The sequence below is a fragment of the Rhincodon typus genome, chromosome 34 (genome assembly GCF_021869965.1).
Source record: "Rhincodon typus isolate 14 chromosome 34, sRhiTyp1.1, whole genome shotgun sequence".
Lineage (NCBI taxonomy): Eukaryota > Metazoa > Chordata > Chondrichthyes > Orectolobiformes > Rhincodontidae > Rhincodon > Rhincodon typus.
The window spans coordinates 21,233,183-21,248,610 of NC_063365.1; the positions used below are offsets into that span (position 1 = coordinate 21,233,183).

At 45.4% G+C, this 15,428-nt stretch overlaps 1 protein-coding gene across 1 annotated transcript; it reads left to right on the forward strand.

Moving 5' to 3' along the window:
- Positions 1-687: 687 nt before the first annotated feature.
- On the forward strand, positions 688-15,080 carry LOC109922100 (cadherin-23-like). Its single transcript, XM_048616203.1, has 4 exons — positions 688-729; positions 3,428-3,535; positions 9,313-9,502; positions 14,911-15,080. Exons 1-4 carry the CDS (start codon positions 688-690, stop codon positions 15,078-15,080), a joined length of 510 nt encoding a protein of 169 aa, XP_048472160.1.
- Positions 15,081-15,428: the final 348 nt, after the last annotated feature.

A 15,428-nucleotide genomic window follows, 5' to 3' on the forward strand; every position in this document is an offset into this window, starting at 1 on the left:
TTTGGCTTTCGAAGAGATAGCAATCACAAGGTCTTTTCAAGGGTGTTTTGTCTAGTCCGACAGATGTAGACAGATACACAAATGCTCCTGAGAAACTAAAAGCCATAAACAAGAAGGAAACCAGACATGTCGCTGATGGCTGTTGCTACTTTTAACACAATTGAAGGGAAGTAAGGTGTGCATTTTATTAAATCACCCAGATACACCTTGAAGCATTTCATAGAAACAGGAGTAGGCCATTCAGCCCCTCAAGCCTGTTCTACCATTCAATGTGATCGTGGCTGGTCTGTGGCCAAACTTCATATACCGGCCTTTGGCCCATATCCCTTAATACCTACGCTTAACAAAAATCTATCTCCCTCAGATTTAAAATTAACAACTGATCCAGCATTCACTGCCATTTGGAAGAGTTTTCCAAACATCATAATGCAAACATTGTTATCTGAGTGGTCAAAGTCTGAAGTCGCATGACTGCAGAATTCTGTGCCTGTGCGCTTCCCTCCACTTTACCTGACAAAGGAGCAGCGTTCTGAAAGCTTGCAATTTCAAATAAACCCGTTAGATTATAACCTGGTGTCATGAGATTTCTGACCTTGTCCACCCCAGTACAACACCAGCTCCTCCACATCACATCTGAATGGTGGCAGTTTAGGAAAAGGAGAGGTGCAATGAGACCTGGGTGTCATGATGGAAAAGTCGCTGAAGCTTGGCATGCAGGTGCAGCAGGCGGTAAGGAAAGCTAATGGCATGCTGGCCTTCATTGCGAGAGGATTTGAGTATCAGAGTAAGGATGTCATGCTGCAGTAATACAGGGCCTTGGTGAGACCACACCTTGAGTATTGTGTGCAGTTTTTGCCCTCTACTCTGAGGAAGGACATTCTTGCTATTGAGGGAGGGCAGCAAAGGTTTACCTGACTGATTTCCAGGATGACAGGACTGCCTTCTCCGGTGCCACAAATGATGCCACATGGAAACTGGAGCAACAACACCCCATATTCCACCTTGGGAACCTACAGCCTGATGGCCTGAATGTAGAGTTCCCAGTTTTACAATCTCCCCACCACCCCCCCAGGCCTCATCCCACATCCAACCCTGCCTCTAATCCCCGCCTCCTTGACCTGACACAACCTTGTCTATCTTCTTCTCTAGCTATCCGCCCCATCCTTCCCACTGACCAATCCCCACTACCCCTACCGACATTCATCTATTGCTATCCCACCTACCTTACCCCAGCCCCACCCCGCCCCTATTTATTTCCCAGCTCCCTTCCCCCTCCCCAGTCCTGATGAAGGGTCCCGACTCAAAACATCAACTTTCCTGTTCCTCTGATGCTGCCTGGCCTGCTGTGTTCTTCCAGCTCCACACTGTATTGACTCTGACGTATGAAGAGAGGCTGGATCAATTGGGCTTGTATTTACTGGAATTTAGAAGAACGAAGGGGTTTTCATAGAAACATAAAATCCTGATGGGGCTGGATAGGTTAGATGCAAGAAGAATGTTTCTCATGTTAGGGAAGTCCAGAACTAGGGGTCATAGTCTAAGAATAATGGATAAACCATTCAAGATTGAGTTGAGGGAGAATTTCTTCACTCAGAATTGTGAACCTATGGAATTCTCTTCCCATGGGAAGCTGTTGGGCGAGTTCTTTAGATATATTCAAAAGGGAGCATGACATGGCCCTTGTGGCTAAAGGGATCAAGGGGTATGGAGAGAAAGCGGGAATGGGATACTGAGATTGCAAGGTTAGCCGTGATCATATTGAATGGTGCAGGCTCAAAGGGCCGAATGGCCCACTCATGCAACTATTTTTTGTGTTTCTATCTACCAGCCTTTGTATGTAGAAGTGCTTCCTCACATCTCTCCTGAACAGTCTGGCCCTCATTCTCAGACTATGCCCCTTAGTTCAAGAAGCCCCAACCAGTGGAAATAGTTTATCATGATCTACCTTGTCTTTTCCTATTAATATCTTGAAGACTTTGATCAGATCTTTCCCTAACCTTCTAAATTCAGGAGAAAACAGGCCTAGTTTGCTTCATAAAAAAAACAAAGAACTGCAGAAATCAGAAACAAAAACAGATCACTGGGAAAATTCAGCAGGTCTGACAGCACCTGTGAGGAGAGAAAGCAGAGTTAACGTTTTGGGTCCAGTGACCTTTTTTCAGAAGGTCTCACCTCGATGATGAGTGGTAAGGTGTTCGCAGAGCAGCACATGGTAAGATGGGGCGGAAATCAGATGTGAGAGACGCTACAGGGATGAGGTTATAAATTAATGAGGTGAATTTGATAAGATACGGCGACAGAACACTAAGCCTCGTGGACGGGAACCCTCCAAAAAAAAACAACGCAACTCGGACTTAGCCAAAAAAACGGAAAATTTAGCCCGTAATATTGTCTGCACATTTCAAAGAGAAACAAACCAGAAAGCATCAATTGTGTAAGATATCAAGGAGCTGAGATAGGAATGATGTTTCGCTGGGATTATGTCTCTGTAACAGTCAGTTAAAAAAGACTTGTTTTGATGTTAGTGCAAAGATTTTTCTGAGTGTCTTCTGTATATCATGTTGTTTGTTTATTTCTTTTATGTTCTAAACTTCTGTTGTTAATGAACGTCTGCAGCCTTGTGTTTCAGTGGCAAACCACCATATTGACCAACTGCAAAAATGAAACATTTGGTCTATCAGCCAGGATTCATTCTGGGATTTGAGTTGTCCGATATTTCCATCAGCTGCAATCATTACATTGAGCAAGACAAAAGTTAGCCCTACAGCAACATTAGTTCAATGTCAGATAATTAGTTGAATTTATGCACCCAAAGATCAGGGAGCGAGAGGATGTGAAGCCTGTCCCACAAATCAGACTGGGATGGCAACTCGGACATTTTCAACTTTACAACCTGGGGAGTAACCTGATAGAGGGCATTTCACCCTGTCTCAGCTCACGTTTCATCAGAAAACCAATGGAACACAGATTGGGCATGTTCTGCAGCAATCGGGGTCACCAGGCTACAAACTGTTGGTGAAATCTGAAACAACTGCACTGGGAAATTGCTGATCAGTTGGAGCTCCTTTTGATGAGGTAGCGGACTGGGCTTAAGGAAGCCACAGACCACACTGTTGGGACTTGCTCAGTGGCTGTATGCAAGGGTAAAGACTGGCGACTCCAGAAACAGGACACTCCCTCGCCCTTGCAGTTCAGCAACGCCGTCTTGGGAAAGGAAGCATGACCAGGCAGAGACGAAGCACAAAATTGGGAGTAGGCAGTGAACAGTTGCAACAGAAGTCCCAGAATGACCAACACTAACCATAACCCAATCCTACCTCACCAAGAGAGAATGACTTTAATGTAGCTTTTATAAGGGGTTGAATAACTGAGGGATTGTCTCATTAACGTACTTTGCTAACTTAAGGCATTTTGTGAACTGTTTCAGGTGAATATAACTCTACTTGACATAAATGATAATCGTCCTATTTGGAAGGATGAACCATACTTAGCCAATGTGGTCGAAATGTCACCAGTTGACACAGATGTTATCACAGTAAGTATTTTACCTTTCCCACAATGAGTGTGCGGGTGTTTGAATCTGCTCTGGGAAGGATGCGGTGAAGTTACTGCTATGTTTCAGCTCGAGTGCACCTATGACCCTGAAACCCCAGCACAGCTGCATGGCTGTGGGCCTTGGTTTCATATTTTTCCAATGTGAATATTTCAGTAGTTGGGCTGGTTGGCTAAAGTGACCCTGAAATTACAGTTCAGTACACAATAAGATTCAGCACATTGACAGAATGAGACTCTCAGCATCTTCCAATGCTATAATGGCTTTATGTGTGCCTCTTCCATTGCTTGACCTCATACCAACCTCTGTCTGCCCCTGGCTTCCAATTTAAATAAGCTGCCATAGCAAAAGCTGTGGGGTAAAGATTCCTTCTGGCTGCTTTGTGCCCACAACATTGTGAGTGGGTTCTTCAAGAGATTTTCAAAACACTGGTGGAATTCAATGCCAGCAAGTCACCCTGTTCATCTTAGAATGCGATAAATAGGCATCAGTAAAGGGAAGGTCAAGAATGTCACCGCAGGTCGTCCCAAAGGGGGATTGAGTTTCATGTTCCCTCAAGTTACAGTACTGAAATAACTGCACAGAGTCTGGTATTCCATCACTAAGTCACCCATTAATTACACATATACTGTACATGGACTCTGACCAGGTTGCACTGAGCCAGCCCCTAGAATGAGGAGACTCTCTGAGATGCCTGCTTATATCTGTCAGTCAGGGCTCCCTGATTGGGGTTGTTAAACTGGGCCAATCAGGGAACTCCTACTTAATAAGCTCTATCTGGCCAATCTTGTTCCAATCACTGCAAGGACATTGCCTTCTGCTTATTTTTTTTTCTTTATTCATTCACGGGATGAGGGTGTCGCTGGCTAGGCCAGCATTTATTGTCCATCCCTAATTGCCCAGAGGGCACTTAAGAGTCAACCGAATTGCTGTGTGCCTGGAGTCACATGTAGGCCAGACCAGGTAAGGATGGCAGTTTTCTTCCCTGAAGGACATTAGTGAACCAGATGGGTTTTTCCTCAACAATCAACAATGGATTCACGGTCATCTTTAGATCCTTAATTCCAGATATTTTATTGAATTCAAATTTCCACCATCTGCCGTGGCAGGATTTGAACCTGGGTCCCCAGAATGTTATCTGGGTCTCTGGATTAACAGTCCAGCGATAATACCGCTGGGCCATTGCCTCCCATTGCCAAATGTGGCTTGTTCCCTTGTGGTTGGTAGTAACTCTACACCTTAAAGTAAATGGACACAAAAATGGACAATCATGCCCTACACCTATGTTGTTAATGCCACTGATAGTCATTGTTTTTGTACTCAGTACGGCTTGTGGGAGTTGAGGAACTGCTATGGAAAATAAATATTCTCGTGGCTGTGTTATTGAATGCTAAGCAGAGTTCTTTTTCATTCATAACCTGTAGATCTGTTGGATTCATGGTCACTCATCACAAAATATTGCACTTATATAGCCAATTTAATTACGTAAAATGTTGCTTTTTCTAGTGGAATATTGTTGAAAATTGACACATTTTGTCAAAGTGTTTTGTCTTGCACTCACCACGACAACTTGCAAGAATGCTACCGTGAAGGGAGAGTTAAATTTATACTGTATAGAGGAGAGTGTTAATTGTTTGGCAAGTGATTGTGATTGATAGAGCATTGCTATGCAGATGCTGCCACTGAGTCAAAATGCTGCCAAAGTCCACCTGCCTGCTATCAGAATGCCTTTCTCTTACAATACTAAATATTTTCCCTTTACATTGGTGTTCTTGAGAATTGCCCTGATGAGTACAAGAGAAAAAAGTTTTGATAAAATGTGCCTTTCTTCAGCAGTTGTGAAATACCCCAAGAAGCCTCTCTGAGAGGGCTGTGAATCTTCAGAATTCCCTTCCTCAAATATCCTTAAGGCAGAGGTAGATAGATTCTTGATGACCAAGGAGATGAGAGATAGTTGGGGATATGCAAGGATGTAGCATTGAGGTTAAAGCCAGATCAGGCATGATCTTATTGAATGGCACAACAGGCTCAAAGGGTCGAGTGGCCTACTCTTGTTTCTTGTTCGTAGAAGCATTATCAAATAAAGTTTGATAGCACGTCTTGTGAGGAGACTTTAGAAGAAGCGAAAAGAAGCTTTGTGGAAGGAGCGTTTCAATTGAAGAGAGAGAGAGAGAGAGATGGAGATGAAAAGAGTTCCAAAGCTTAGTGCCCAGTCAGCAGAAGGTATGGCTCCCAACTGTATAGCGAATAAAATTGGAGATTTACAAGAGACCAGAATTGGTGAAATGCATTGATATCAGAGGGTTATATGGCTGGAGAAGATTGTGAACCTGGGCAGGAGTCAGACCATGGAAGGGTTTGAATTAAATGAGGCAATTCCTCCACTTGTGAAGAAATTGCTTCCATGCAGCCCTCCGAAAGCTTGTGGTTTCAAATAAACCCGTTGAACTATAACCTGGTGAGGTGCAACTTCTGACTTTGTCCACCCCAGTCCAACACCAACACCATTCAGTCAGAAGGATGTGGATTTAAACCCCATTCTCAAGACATCAGCACCTCAATCAGAGCTGAGTCGGTGCTGCATTGACACAGCTGTAATCCTTTTGAATCAGCTGTTCAGGCTGGTTCACCATTGGAGGTCCTTCAGCTGTACAGCAAGAGGTGCTGCAAGAGCTCCCAGTATCCTGACCAGTGTTACTTACCCGGTCAAAACCATCTGAAACAGAATAATGGGTTGGACACTCACCTTCCTGCTGCTGATGTGAGTTCCCACTTTGTGCTTTACATCTCAATAAAGCAGGAGTCACCCGACTTTATTCATGTGTTGTGAGGCAGAGAAATGTGACAACGTGCTTTACTAATAAAAGTGTTACATCCTTGTGTGTAAACATGCTTCCTGATGGATTGTTAATTTTCCCCTGGTGCAGAAGCATAGACGAGATTTATTGCACAGCAGTTTTTTTTATTAGGATTCAGTGGATGTTACAAGATGAGTGCTTTGTAAATGCTATCAGTTTGTTCGCGTGAATGTTAGGTAGATGTGATTTAAATACACTGCTTGGCTTACAGTGAGAAATCCCAGCATCTGAATTATTGATTACGTGTCAGTGTGGTGTGTGAATATGTACACAGCCGCGAAGTCTGTGTTGTCTAGACAAAAGATAATTGAACAATTAAGTATCATAACATATCTCTGATTACGTCCACATCATTGTTAGAGCAATCTGATCTATGAATCTTGGGGCAGACCAATTAAACAGAAGGTTAGAGTAGTCTTGTGAAACAAGTGGTCACAAAGCAAGTTGAATCAGAGATGAAGGGTCTAGGCCCGAAACGTCAGCCTCTCTGCTCCTATGATGCTGCTTGGCCTGCTGTGTTCATCCGGCCCTGCACCTTGTGGTCACAAAGCAAGCTGGTTATTACGACAGAGTGAAAATTAGTTATGATGGTTAATTTCTTCAGTGATGCCTCTCAGGAAGAAGAGCCTTGTAGATGCAGAATTTGACAAGGTCTCAATATCTTAAAAGTGATCCTTTGTTATTGATATTGCATTATTCATGCTATTTATAAATAAGCTGTCAGTAGTGCAGTTATCGATGTCCCAGTGAGTCCCTTTTCCTTATCCTTGCTGCCATCATTGATTAATTGCTTTGAGACACTGTCATTGTTGGATAAACAGGTGCATCCACGATTCAGTGCATAGCAAGGCGCCACTAATCCTGAGCTAAAAGGGTCAGTTCATCTTTCCTTTTGCTGAGTGGTATTGGATACAACAAGGAGCCTCCCTCTGAGTATCCAAGTGAAGCAGCAGGCAGGGCAGCAGCTTGGGGTTTCACCTCAAAGTTGACACCAGTGTCAGTCCAGAGCTGTCCCAGTGCCATACTGTGGTGTCAGCCTTTTGGATGACCAGTACGGCAAGCCATTCTGGGCAACAGACCTATGGGGGGAAATGATGGCCTAGACTGCTAATCCAGAGACCCAGGTAACGATCCCGGGACCCAGGTTCTAATCCTGCCACAGCAGATGGCAGAATTTGAATTTAGTACAAAGCTGGAACTAAGATTCTAATGATGACCATCATCAATTGTTGGAAAAACCCATCAGGTTCGCTAATGTCCTTGAGGGAAGGAAACTGCCATCCTTATCTGGTCTGGCCGACGTGTGACTCCAGGCACACAGCAATTCGGTTTACTCTTAACTGCCCTCTGGGCAATTCAGGATGGGCAATAAATGCTGGCCTAGCCAGTGATGCCCTCATCCTATAAATGAATAAAAGAAAGGCTCATATTGACTTTGGAAGGAGTGTAATGTTGATGTATCAAAAAGGTACCTACTACTAATTACAAGGAAAGAATGAACAAATTTAGAATGTGTTCCCTGGAAGTTAGAGGGGTAAAGGTGTGATTTAATCAACATTTTCAAGATACTAAAAGAACAGATAAGGGAGATTGAGAGAAATCATTCCCACTAGGCAGGGAGCTTCAGGCAAGGAGTGTGGTCTAAAACTGGAACCAGGCTTTTTGGGACTTTTTTTGGTCATTCATGGGATGTGGACATCACTGGTCAGACCAGCATTTATTGCCCAGAAGGCAGTGGAGACCCATCCACATTTCTGTGGGTCTGGAGTCACATGTAGGCCAGACCAGATAAGATTGGCAGATTTCTCTCCCAAAGGGGCATCAGTGAATCAGATGGGTTTTTACAACACTAGCCACATTGTCACCATTTACGTTCACTTTTTATTCCAGATATTTACTAAATTCAGATTTTACCACCTGACAAAGTAAGATTCAAACCCTCAGTGAGTGGTAGTGAGGAAACACTCATACACGTGAGGAATAGTGGAAATTTGGAACTTTCTTCTGCAGTTATTATTAGATCAGTTTGATGAATCTGGGATTGATAGGCTTCTGTCAGCCCATAGCATCAAGGGACATGAATCTAGGACAAGTACATGGAGTCCAGTCATAGACCAATCAGGATCTCTCTGAACTGCAGAACTGACACAAAATCTTAAATGACCTCCTCCTGCTCCTATGAGCAACGTTTCATTGTTTCCTCCCAAACCTCTCTTGGGATCTTTGGACCCCAATTGTCTTGATCCACTTTACTGTTTACAATCTCATGTACTGTTCTTTTTAAATACACGCACCAACTTAATAAAAAAAAGTGAGTAAAATACCCATTTAATATCAATCATCAAAATGGTCAAGATGAAGGAGTCTTAAAGCAATTCTACTATTTGTTTTGTTCCTTATATCTGCCTTAAAAAAGCCAATCACTTCCCTGTTTATGTGAATTTTTCACTGTTTTATTTTTCACTTGTTCTGATATTTGGCTCCAGTTTTTACTTTGTATAGTTCTCCTAGTTTTCTTCATTGTTATGCTGTATATTTAACATTTGTCTCTTTGTTTCCTGGTCCCGCTCTCTCTCAAAATCCCCCCCACTCCTAAACCCCACTCTCTTGCTCCCTCCCCCTTCCACACTCTATTCATTTCCATTCCCTCCCCCACTCTCTCTGTCTCTTAGTTTCTCCTGTCCTCTGCCCACCCCTTCAACTTCTTTCCCAACTCCTTCTCCCCACCCTTCACACCCTGTCTGAACATATCCCGTTCTCTGTCTCCCTCCTCCTTCTCTACTCACTTCCCTCTTCCCCTCTTCTCTCTTCTCTCCCTCCCTGCACTCTCTACCCCTGTCCCTACCTTGTTTTCTGATTGAGTAAAACTGGACAACAGTGTCACTTGCCTCCTTTCTGCAGGTGTCAGCTTTTGACCCAGACCGGGCTGAGAATGGTACTGTAATGTATGCCATCAACCCTCCCAATCCATTCTACCGAATCAACAGGACCACAGGGAAAATCCGCACGTCTGGAGTAGTGTTGGACCGAGAGAATACAGACGCCAAGGATGCTGAGATGATGAGGAAAATTGTTGTGTCAGTCACAGACCGTGAGTAATTGGTGATCTTGTTAAGCAATTGAGAGATCATAGAATCCCTTCAGTGTGGAAGCAGGCCATTTGGCCCATCGGGTCTGCATTGACCCTCCAAAGAACATCCCACCCCACCACCACCCTATCCCTGTAACCCTGCATTTCCCACTTACCTAGCCTGCACTGCAGATTCCTGGACACTACAGAGCAATTTAGCCTGGCCAATCAATCTAACCTGCACATCTTTGGACTGTGGGAGGAAACCCACGCAGACACAGGGAGAATGTGCAAACTCCACACAGAGAGTCGCACGACAGTCGCCTTCCCTAGTGACTCATATCCATTTTGCTTATTAAATCAAGAGTGGTACATTAACCAGGAACAAGCTTGTGGGCCTCCTGAAGGGGTTCAGAACAACCAGAAACAAGAAGGTGAGGGGGTTTGGAAGGTCAATTGAACCCTTCAGTAAGACTCCAACCTTCAGTCCTCAATCATGTGCTTTGATATTGTGCTTCTCACAAAACACAGCACCAATCTGGTCACCGAGTTATAGGAAGGAGGTTATCAAGCTGGAGAGTGTTCAGGAGAGATTTATCAGGATGTTGCCAAGTATGGAGCGTGTGACTTATAAAGAAAGGCTAGATAGGTTTGGACTTTTTGCACTGGAGCGTAGGAGGTTGAGAGGCGACCTTATAGAAGTTTATAAAATCCTGATGTGTATAGATTGGGTTAATGGTAGTTGTCTTTTCCTTAGGGTGGGTGGATTTCAAGACCGGGCGAACATTTTTAAGGTGAGCGGAGAGAGAATTAAAAAAGACATGTGGGGCAAATTTTTTACACAGAGGGTGGTTTGCATGTGGAATGAACTTCCTGAGGAATTGGTAGAAGTGGGTACAATTACAACATTTAAAAGACATTTGGATAAGTATATGAATAGTTTAGGTTTGGAGGGATATGGGCCAGGCGCAAGCAGGTGGGACTAGTTTAGTTTGGGATAATGGTCAGCATGGACTGGTTGGGCCAAAGGGTCTGTTTCCGTGCTGTATGACTCTATGACAGCACAACAAGGGATCAGGAGCTCGTGACCACAACTGTTGTCACAGCGATAAGTTTTGAAGGTGAGGAGAGACCATTTGCAAATGCATAAATGTGGATGCAGAAGATGGTGCAGAGAAAAGCTCTGCGATGGCAGAGCATTCAAAAACAGATATATCTATGTGAGATAAAGTGAAGCATTGAAAATGCTTGGACTCGTGTATAAGGAAACATGGCTACTAATTTAACAGTGACTTCCTTATGGTAAAGCAACTTGAAAGGCATAATATAAATGTAAATTCATTCCTTCCTCATTCGTGTAGTTTAATGACAGCTATCAGTTCATCCATGTTTGATTGTTAGCAGTGCCGTACTTCTTATTAGTCTCCACAGCATAGTCCATTCTAATTCAACCCACACACTGACACTGAGGAGGTGGCTAAGAGATAATTCTCACCACTCTGTAAGGATCCATTCATAAATGACATGATGCAGTGCTGCTGCCACTACACACCAACAACTGATCAAAGTGGTTTTCCCTCCCTTCCCTTGCTGTATTTGAATGCCCGAATGGTGCCCACAGTGCATTTTATAACAGACTCCTTGCTGCATCAGAGAAATCATGTACCTTCTCTTCTGTTTTCACACTGGTCTTCAAGCCTGTCAGTCATTCTGTTGGCAATGCTTCGGAGCTTATCTGTTCCGTACACTGAGTGATTGGCACCCCACTAATAGAGCAGCTTCTTAGCTTTGCTAACGTGATGTGTTGTCAATCGGAAGGGTTTCGCCTTCTTTGTTGCAAGTCCGCACAGCAGTTGGATTCGTAATTGGGAAAACAAGCAACATGTGCCTTCGCTCTTGCAGTGCCCTAGCTGCACTCATTGCAGTTAAAATTCTGCAGAAGATATTTTGACATGTCCAGTAAACAAATTTCACAATCCCTCGAGTCCAGAATTGAAAGCTAGTTTTGGTAACAGTGACCGTGACAAGCATTGTTAATTGTCATAAAAACTCATTCACTAATTTGCTTTAGGTGAAGGAAATCTGCCGCCATTATGCTGTTGAGGCCTTCGTGTGACTCCAGACCCAAAGTAACGCGGTTGATATAGGGCAGCACAGTGGCTCAGTGGTTAGCACTGCTGTCTCACAGCACCAGGGACCTGGGTTTGGTTCCACCCTCGGGCGACTGTCTGTGTGGAGTTTGCACATTCTCCCCGTGTCTGTGTGGGTTTCCTCCGGTGGGCCCTAAACCCCACCTCTTCCTCCGTTACATTGATGACTGTATTGGTGCCGCCTCGTGCTCCCACGAGGAGCTCGAACAGTTCATCCACTTCACCGACAACTTCCACCCCAACCTTAAGTTCACCTGGACATCTCTGATACCTCTCTCTCCTTCCTGGACCTCTCTGTTTCCATCTCTGGCAACCTGGAAACCGATATCCATTTCAAGCCCACTGACTCCCACAGCTACCTAGAATACACCTTCTCCCACACACCTTCCTGCAAAAATGACATCCCCTATTCCCAATTCCTTCACCTCCGCCGCATGTGCTCCCGATGAGGCATTCCACTCCCGAACATCTCGAATGTCCTCGTTTTTCAAGGAGCGCAACTTCCCCCCCTCAGTGGTCGAGTACGCCCTCGACCGTGTCTCCCGCATTTCTCGCAACTCATCCCTCACACCCCCTCCCCGCAATAACAACCAAAACAGAATCCCCCTCGTCCTCACGTACCACCCCACCAACCTCCAAATCCAACGCATCATCCTCCGACACTTCCACCACCTGCAATCCGACCCCACCACCAAAGACATTTTTCCCTCCCCACTCTTATCTGCTTTCCGGAGGGACCACCCTCTCCGGGACTCCCTTGTCTGCTCCATACTCCCCTCCAGCCCCACCACACCCGGCACTTTTCCCTGCAACCGCAGGAAGTGCTACACCTGCCCCTACACCTCCCCTCTCACCCCCATCCCACGCCCCAAGAAGACTTTCCACATCAAGCAGATATTCACCTGCACATCTGCTAATGTGGTATACTGTATCCGCTGTTCCCGTTGTGGCCTCCTCTACATCGGGGAAACCAAGCAGAGGCTTGGGGACCACTTTGCGGAACACCTACGCTTGGTTCGTTCTAAACAACTGCACCTCCCAGTCGCAAACCATTTCAACTCCCCCTCCCATTCCTCAGACGACATGTCCATTCTGGGCCTCCTGCAGTACCACAACGATTCCACCGGAAGGTTGCAGGAACAGCACCTCATATTCCGCTTGGGAACCCTGCAACCCAATGGTATCAATGTGGATTTCACAAGCTTCAAAATCTCCCCTCCCTCTACCGCATCCCAAAACCAGCCCAGCTTGTCCCTGCCTGCCTAACCTGTTCTTCCTTCCACCTATCCCCTTCTCCCACCTCAAGCCCCACCCCCATCTCCTACCTACGAACCTTATCCTGCCCCCTTGACCTGTCCATCCTCCCTGGACTGACCTATCCCCTCCCTAACTCCCCACCTAAACTCACCTTTACTGGCTCCATCCCCGCCTCTTTGATCTGTCTGTCTTCTCTCCACCTATCTTCTCCTCTATCCATCATCTATCTGCCTCCCCTTCTCTCCCTATTTATTTCAGAAACCCCTTCCCCTCCCCCATTTCTGAAGAAGGGTCTACGCCTGAAGTGTCAGCCTTCCTGCTCCTATGATGCTGCTTGGCCTGCTGTGTTCATCCAGGTCTACACCTTGTTATTTCATTGCTTGTGGGATCTTTCTGAGCACAAAATGTCTGCCAGGCCTGCCTGCACAGCAATTGGAGGACTTCCATTTGGCAGATAAGGGGGAGGGTGAAAGGTTATCGAGGATCAGGGGGAACATGACATAATCAGGTCAGCCACGACCTTATTGAATGGTGTGCCAGGCCAGAGGGGCCGATTGGCCTACTCCTGCTCCTAATTTGTATGTTCTCACATCGATGATTCCAGGAGATGAGGTGTGGCACCGATCTGTAAGAAGTGAGTTTTTTTGCCATCAACTATTTCCAAGTAGTTTTGCGAATTAGGACAAAAGCAAACTATGCAGCCCTAACCAACATCCCCTTTATTACATAAGACAATTTATATATGCTAAACTGTGAAGGCTTTTCACCATTTCAAACGGAAATGGGGAGAAATATCCTCATTTGCAAGGTTGTGACTCTTTGGATCTCTGGGCAGCACAGTGGCTCAGTGGTCCAGGGACCCGGGTTCAATTCCACCCTCGGGCGACTGACTGCGTGGAGTTTGCACATTCTCCCCGTGTCTGATGGGTTTCCTCCGGGTGCTCCGGTTTCCTCCCACAGTCCAAAGATGCGATCCAATAGGTGGATTGGCCGTGCTAAATTGCCCTGTCGAGTGCAGGAATGAGCAGGCTAGGTGGGTTAGTGATGGGAAATGCAGGGTCACAGAGATAGGGTAAGGGGACGGGAGGTCTGGGTGGAATGATCTTCAGAAGGTCTGCGGGACCCAATGGGCCAAGTGGCCTTTCTCCACACCATAGGGATTCTGTGATTCTCTCTATCCCAGATGGCTGTGGATGCTCATTCCTCGGATGTATTTCGGACAGAAGTTAACGGATGTTTAGATACCAAGGGAATCAAGGAATGTGCGGAGAATGCAGGAAGGTGAAATGGAGGGAGAAAGTCAGCCTTGAGCTTGTTAGGTGGTGGAGCAGGCTTGAGGGGCACAATAGTCTGCACCGGTGACTGTTTCTTGATGTCTAGAAGAGTCTTTTAGACTAGACAGGGTAAAGACAGGGAGGATGTTCCTGGTGACTGGGGAATCCAGAACTGGGTGTCACAGTTTAAGAATAGAGAATCAGCCATTCAGGACTGAGGTAAGGAAAAATGCCTTCACCTGGAGAATAGTGTACTTGTGGAAAGTGGTTGAATGCCAAACATTAATGTTTTCAAGAAGGAAATAGATATAGTTCTTAGGGCTAAAGGAATCAAAGGGCATTGGGACAAAGGAGGAACAGGAGACTCGGATGATCGGCCATGATCATTTTGAATGTTGCAGCAGGCTGGAAGGCCAAATGGCCTATTCAGTTCATACTTTCTGTGTTTTGATGTTTCTATGACCTTGTGTTCTCTAATAACACAGTGTGGAGCTGGATGAACACAGCAGGCCAGGCAGCATCAGAGGAGCAGGAAAGCTGACGTTTCGGGTCAGGACCCTTCTTCAGAAAGGGTCTTCTTTTTCTGAAGAAAGATCCCACCCCGAAACATCAGCTTTTCTGCTCCTCTGATGCTGCCTGGCCTGCTGTGCTCCTCCAGCATCACGCTGTGTTATCTCTGACTCCAGCATCTGCAGTTCTTACTATCTCCTTGTGTTCTCTGTTGCCTTACCCAATTATCCTGTTGCAGGTGGGAGGCCTCCCCTACAAGCTAGCAGCAGCACCGTCGTTACTGTGAACCTGCTGGATCTCAATGACAATGACCCAATTTTCCAAAACCTCCCATTCACTGCCGAAGTGCCAGAGGATCTGCCGGTTTCTTCGTCCATTTTCCAGGTAAATGCTTCCAGGATGCAGTAAGGTCATTGCAAACTTCTTCCTTGTTCAAAAATAAGGACTTCAAGTAACTGCGCACCACCCATGGGACAAATGTGCGATGTTTATGAATAAGTTAGGAGGACTGGACTGTTGACCATTGGGAAACTCTTCACTCTGTTGTCAGCTCTGCCACAGGTCCTAATGTACTTACCCCAGGCCTAAGTACATGGAAACTTTAAATTCATGAAGGTAAGGAATGAACCAATACCAGAAAATTATATACTATATATATATATTTCTGAAAGGGGAGAATTGCTGTTGAAACGTCTCATCTTGCACCCATCAGGACAAATGCAAGAATTCCGAATTTCAAAGGGAACAACAATTTAT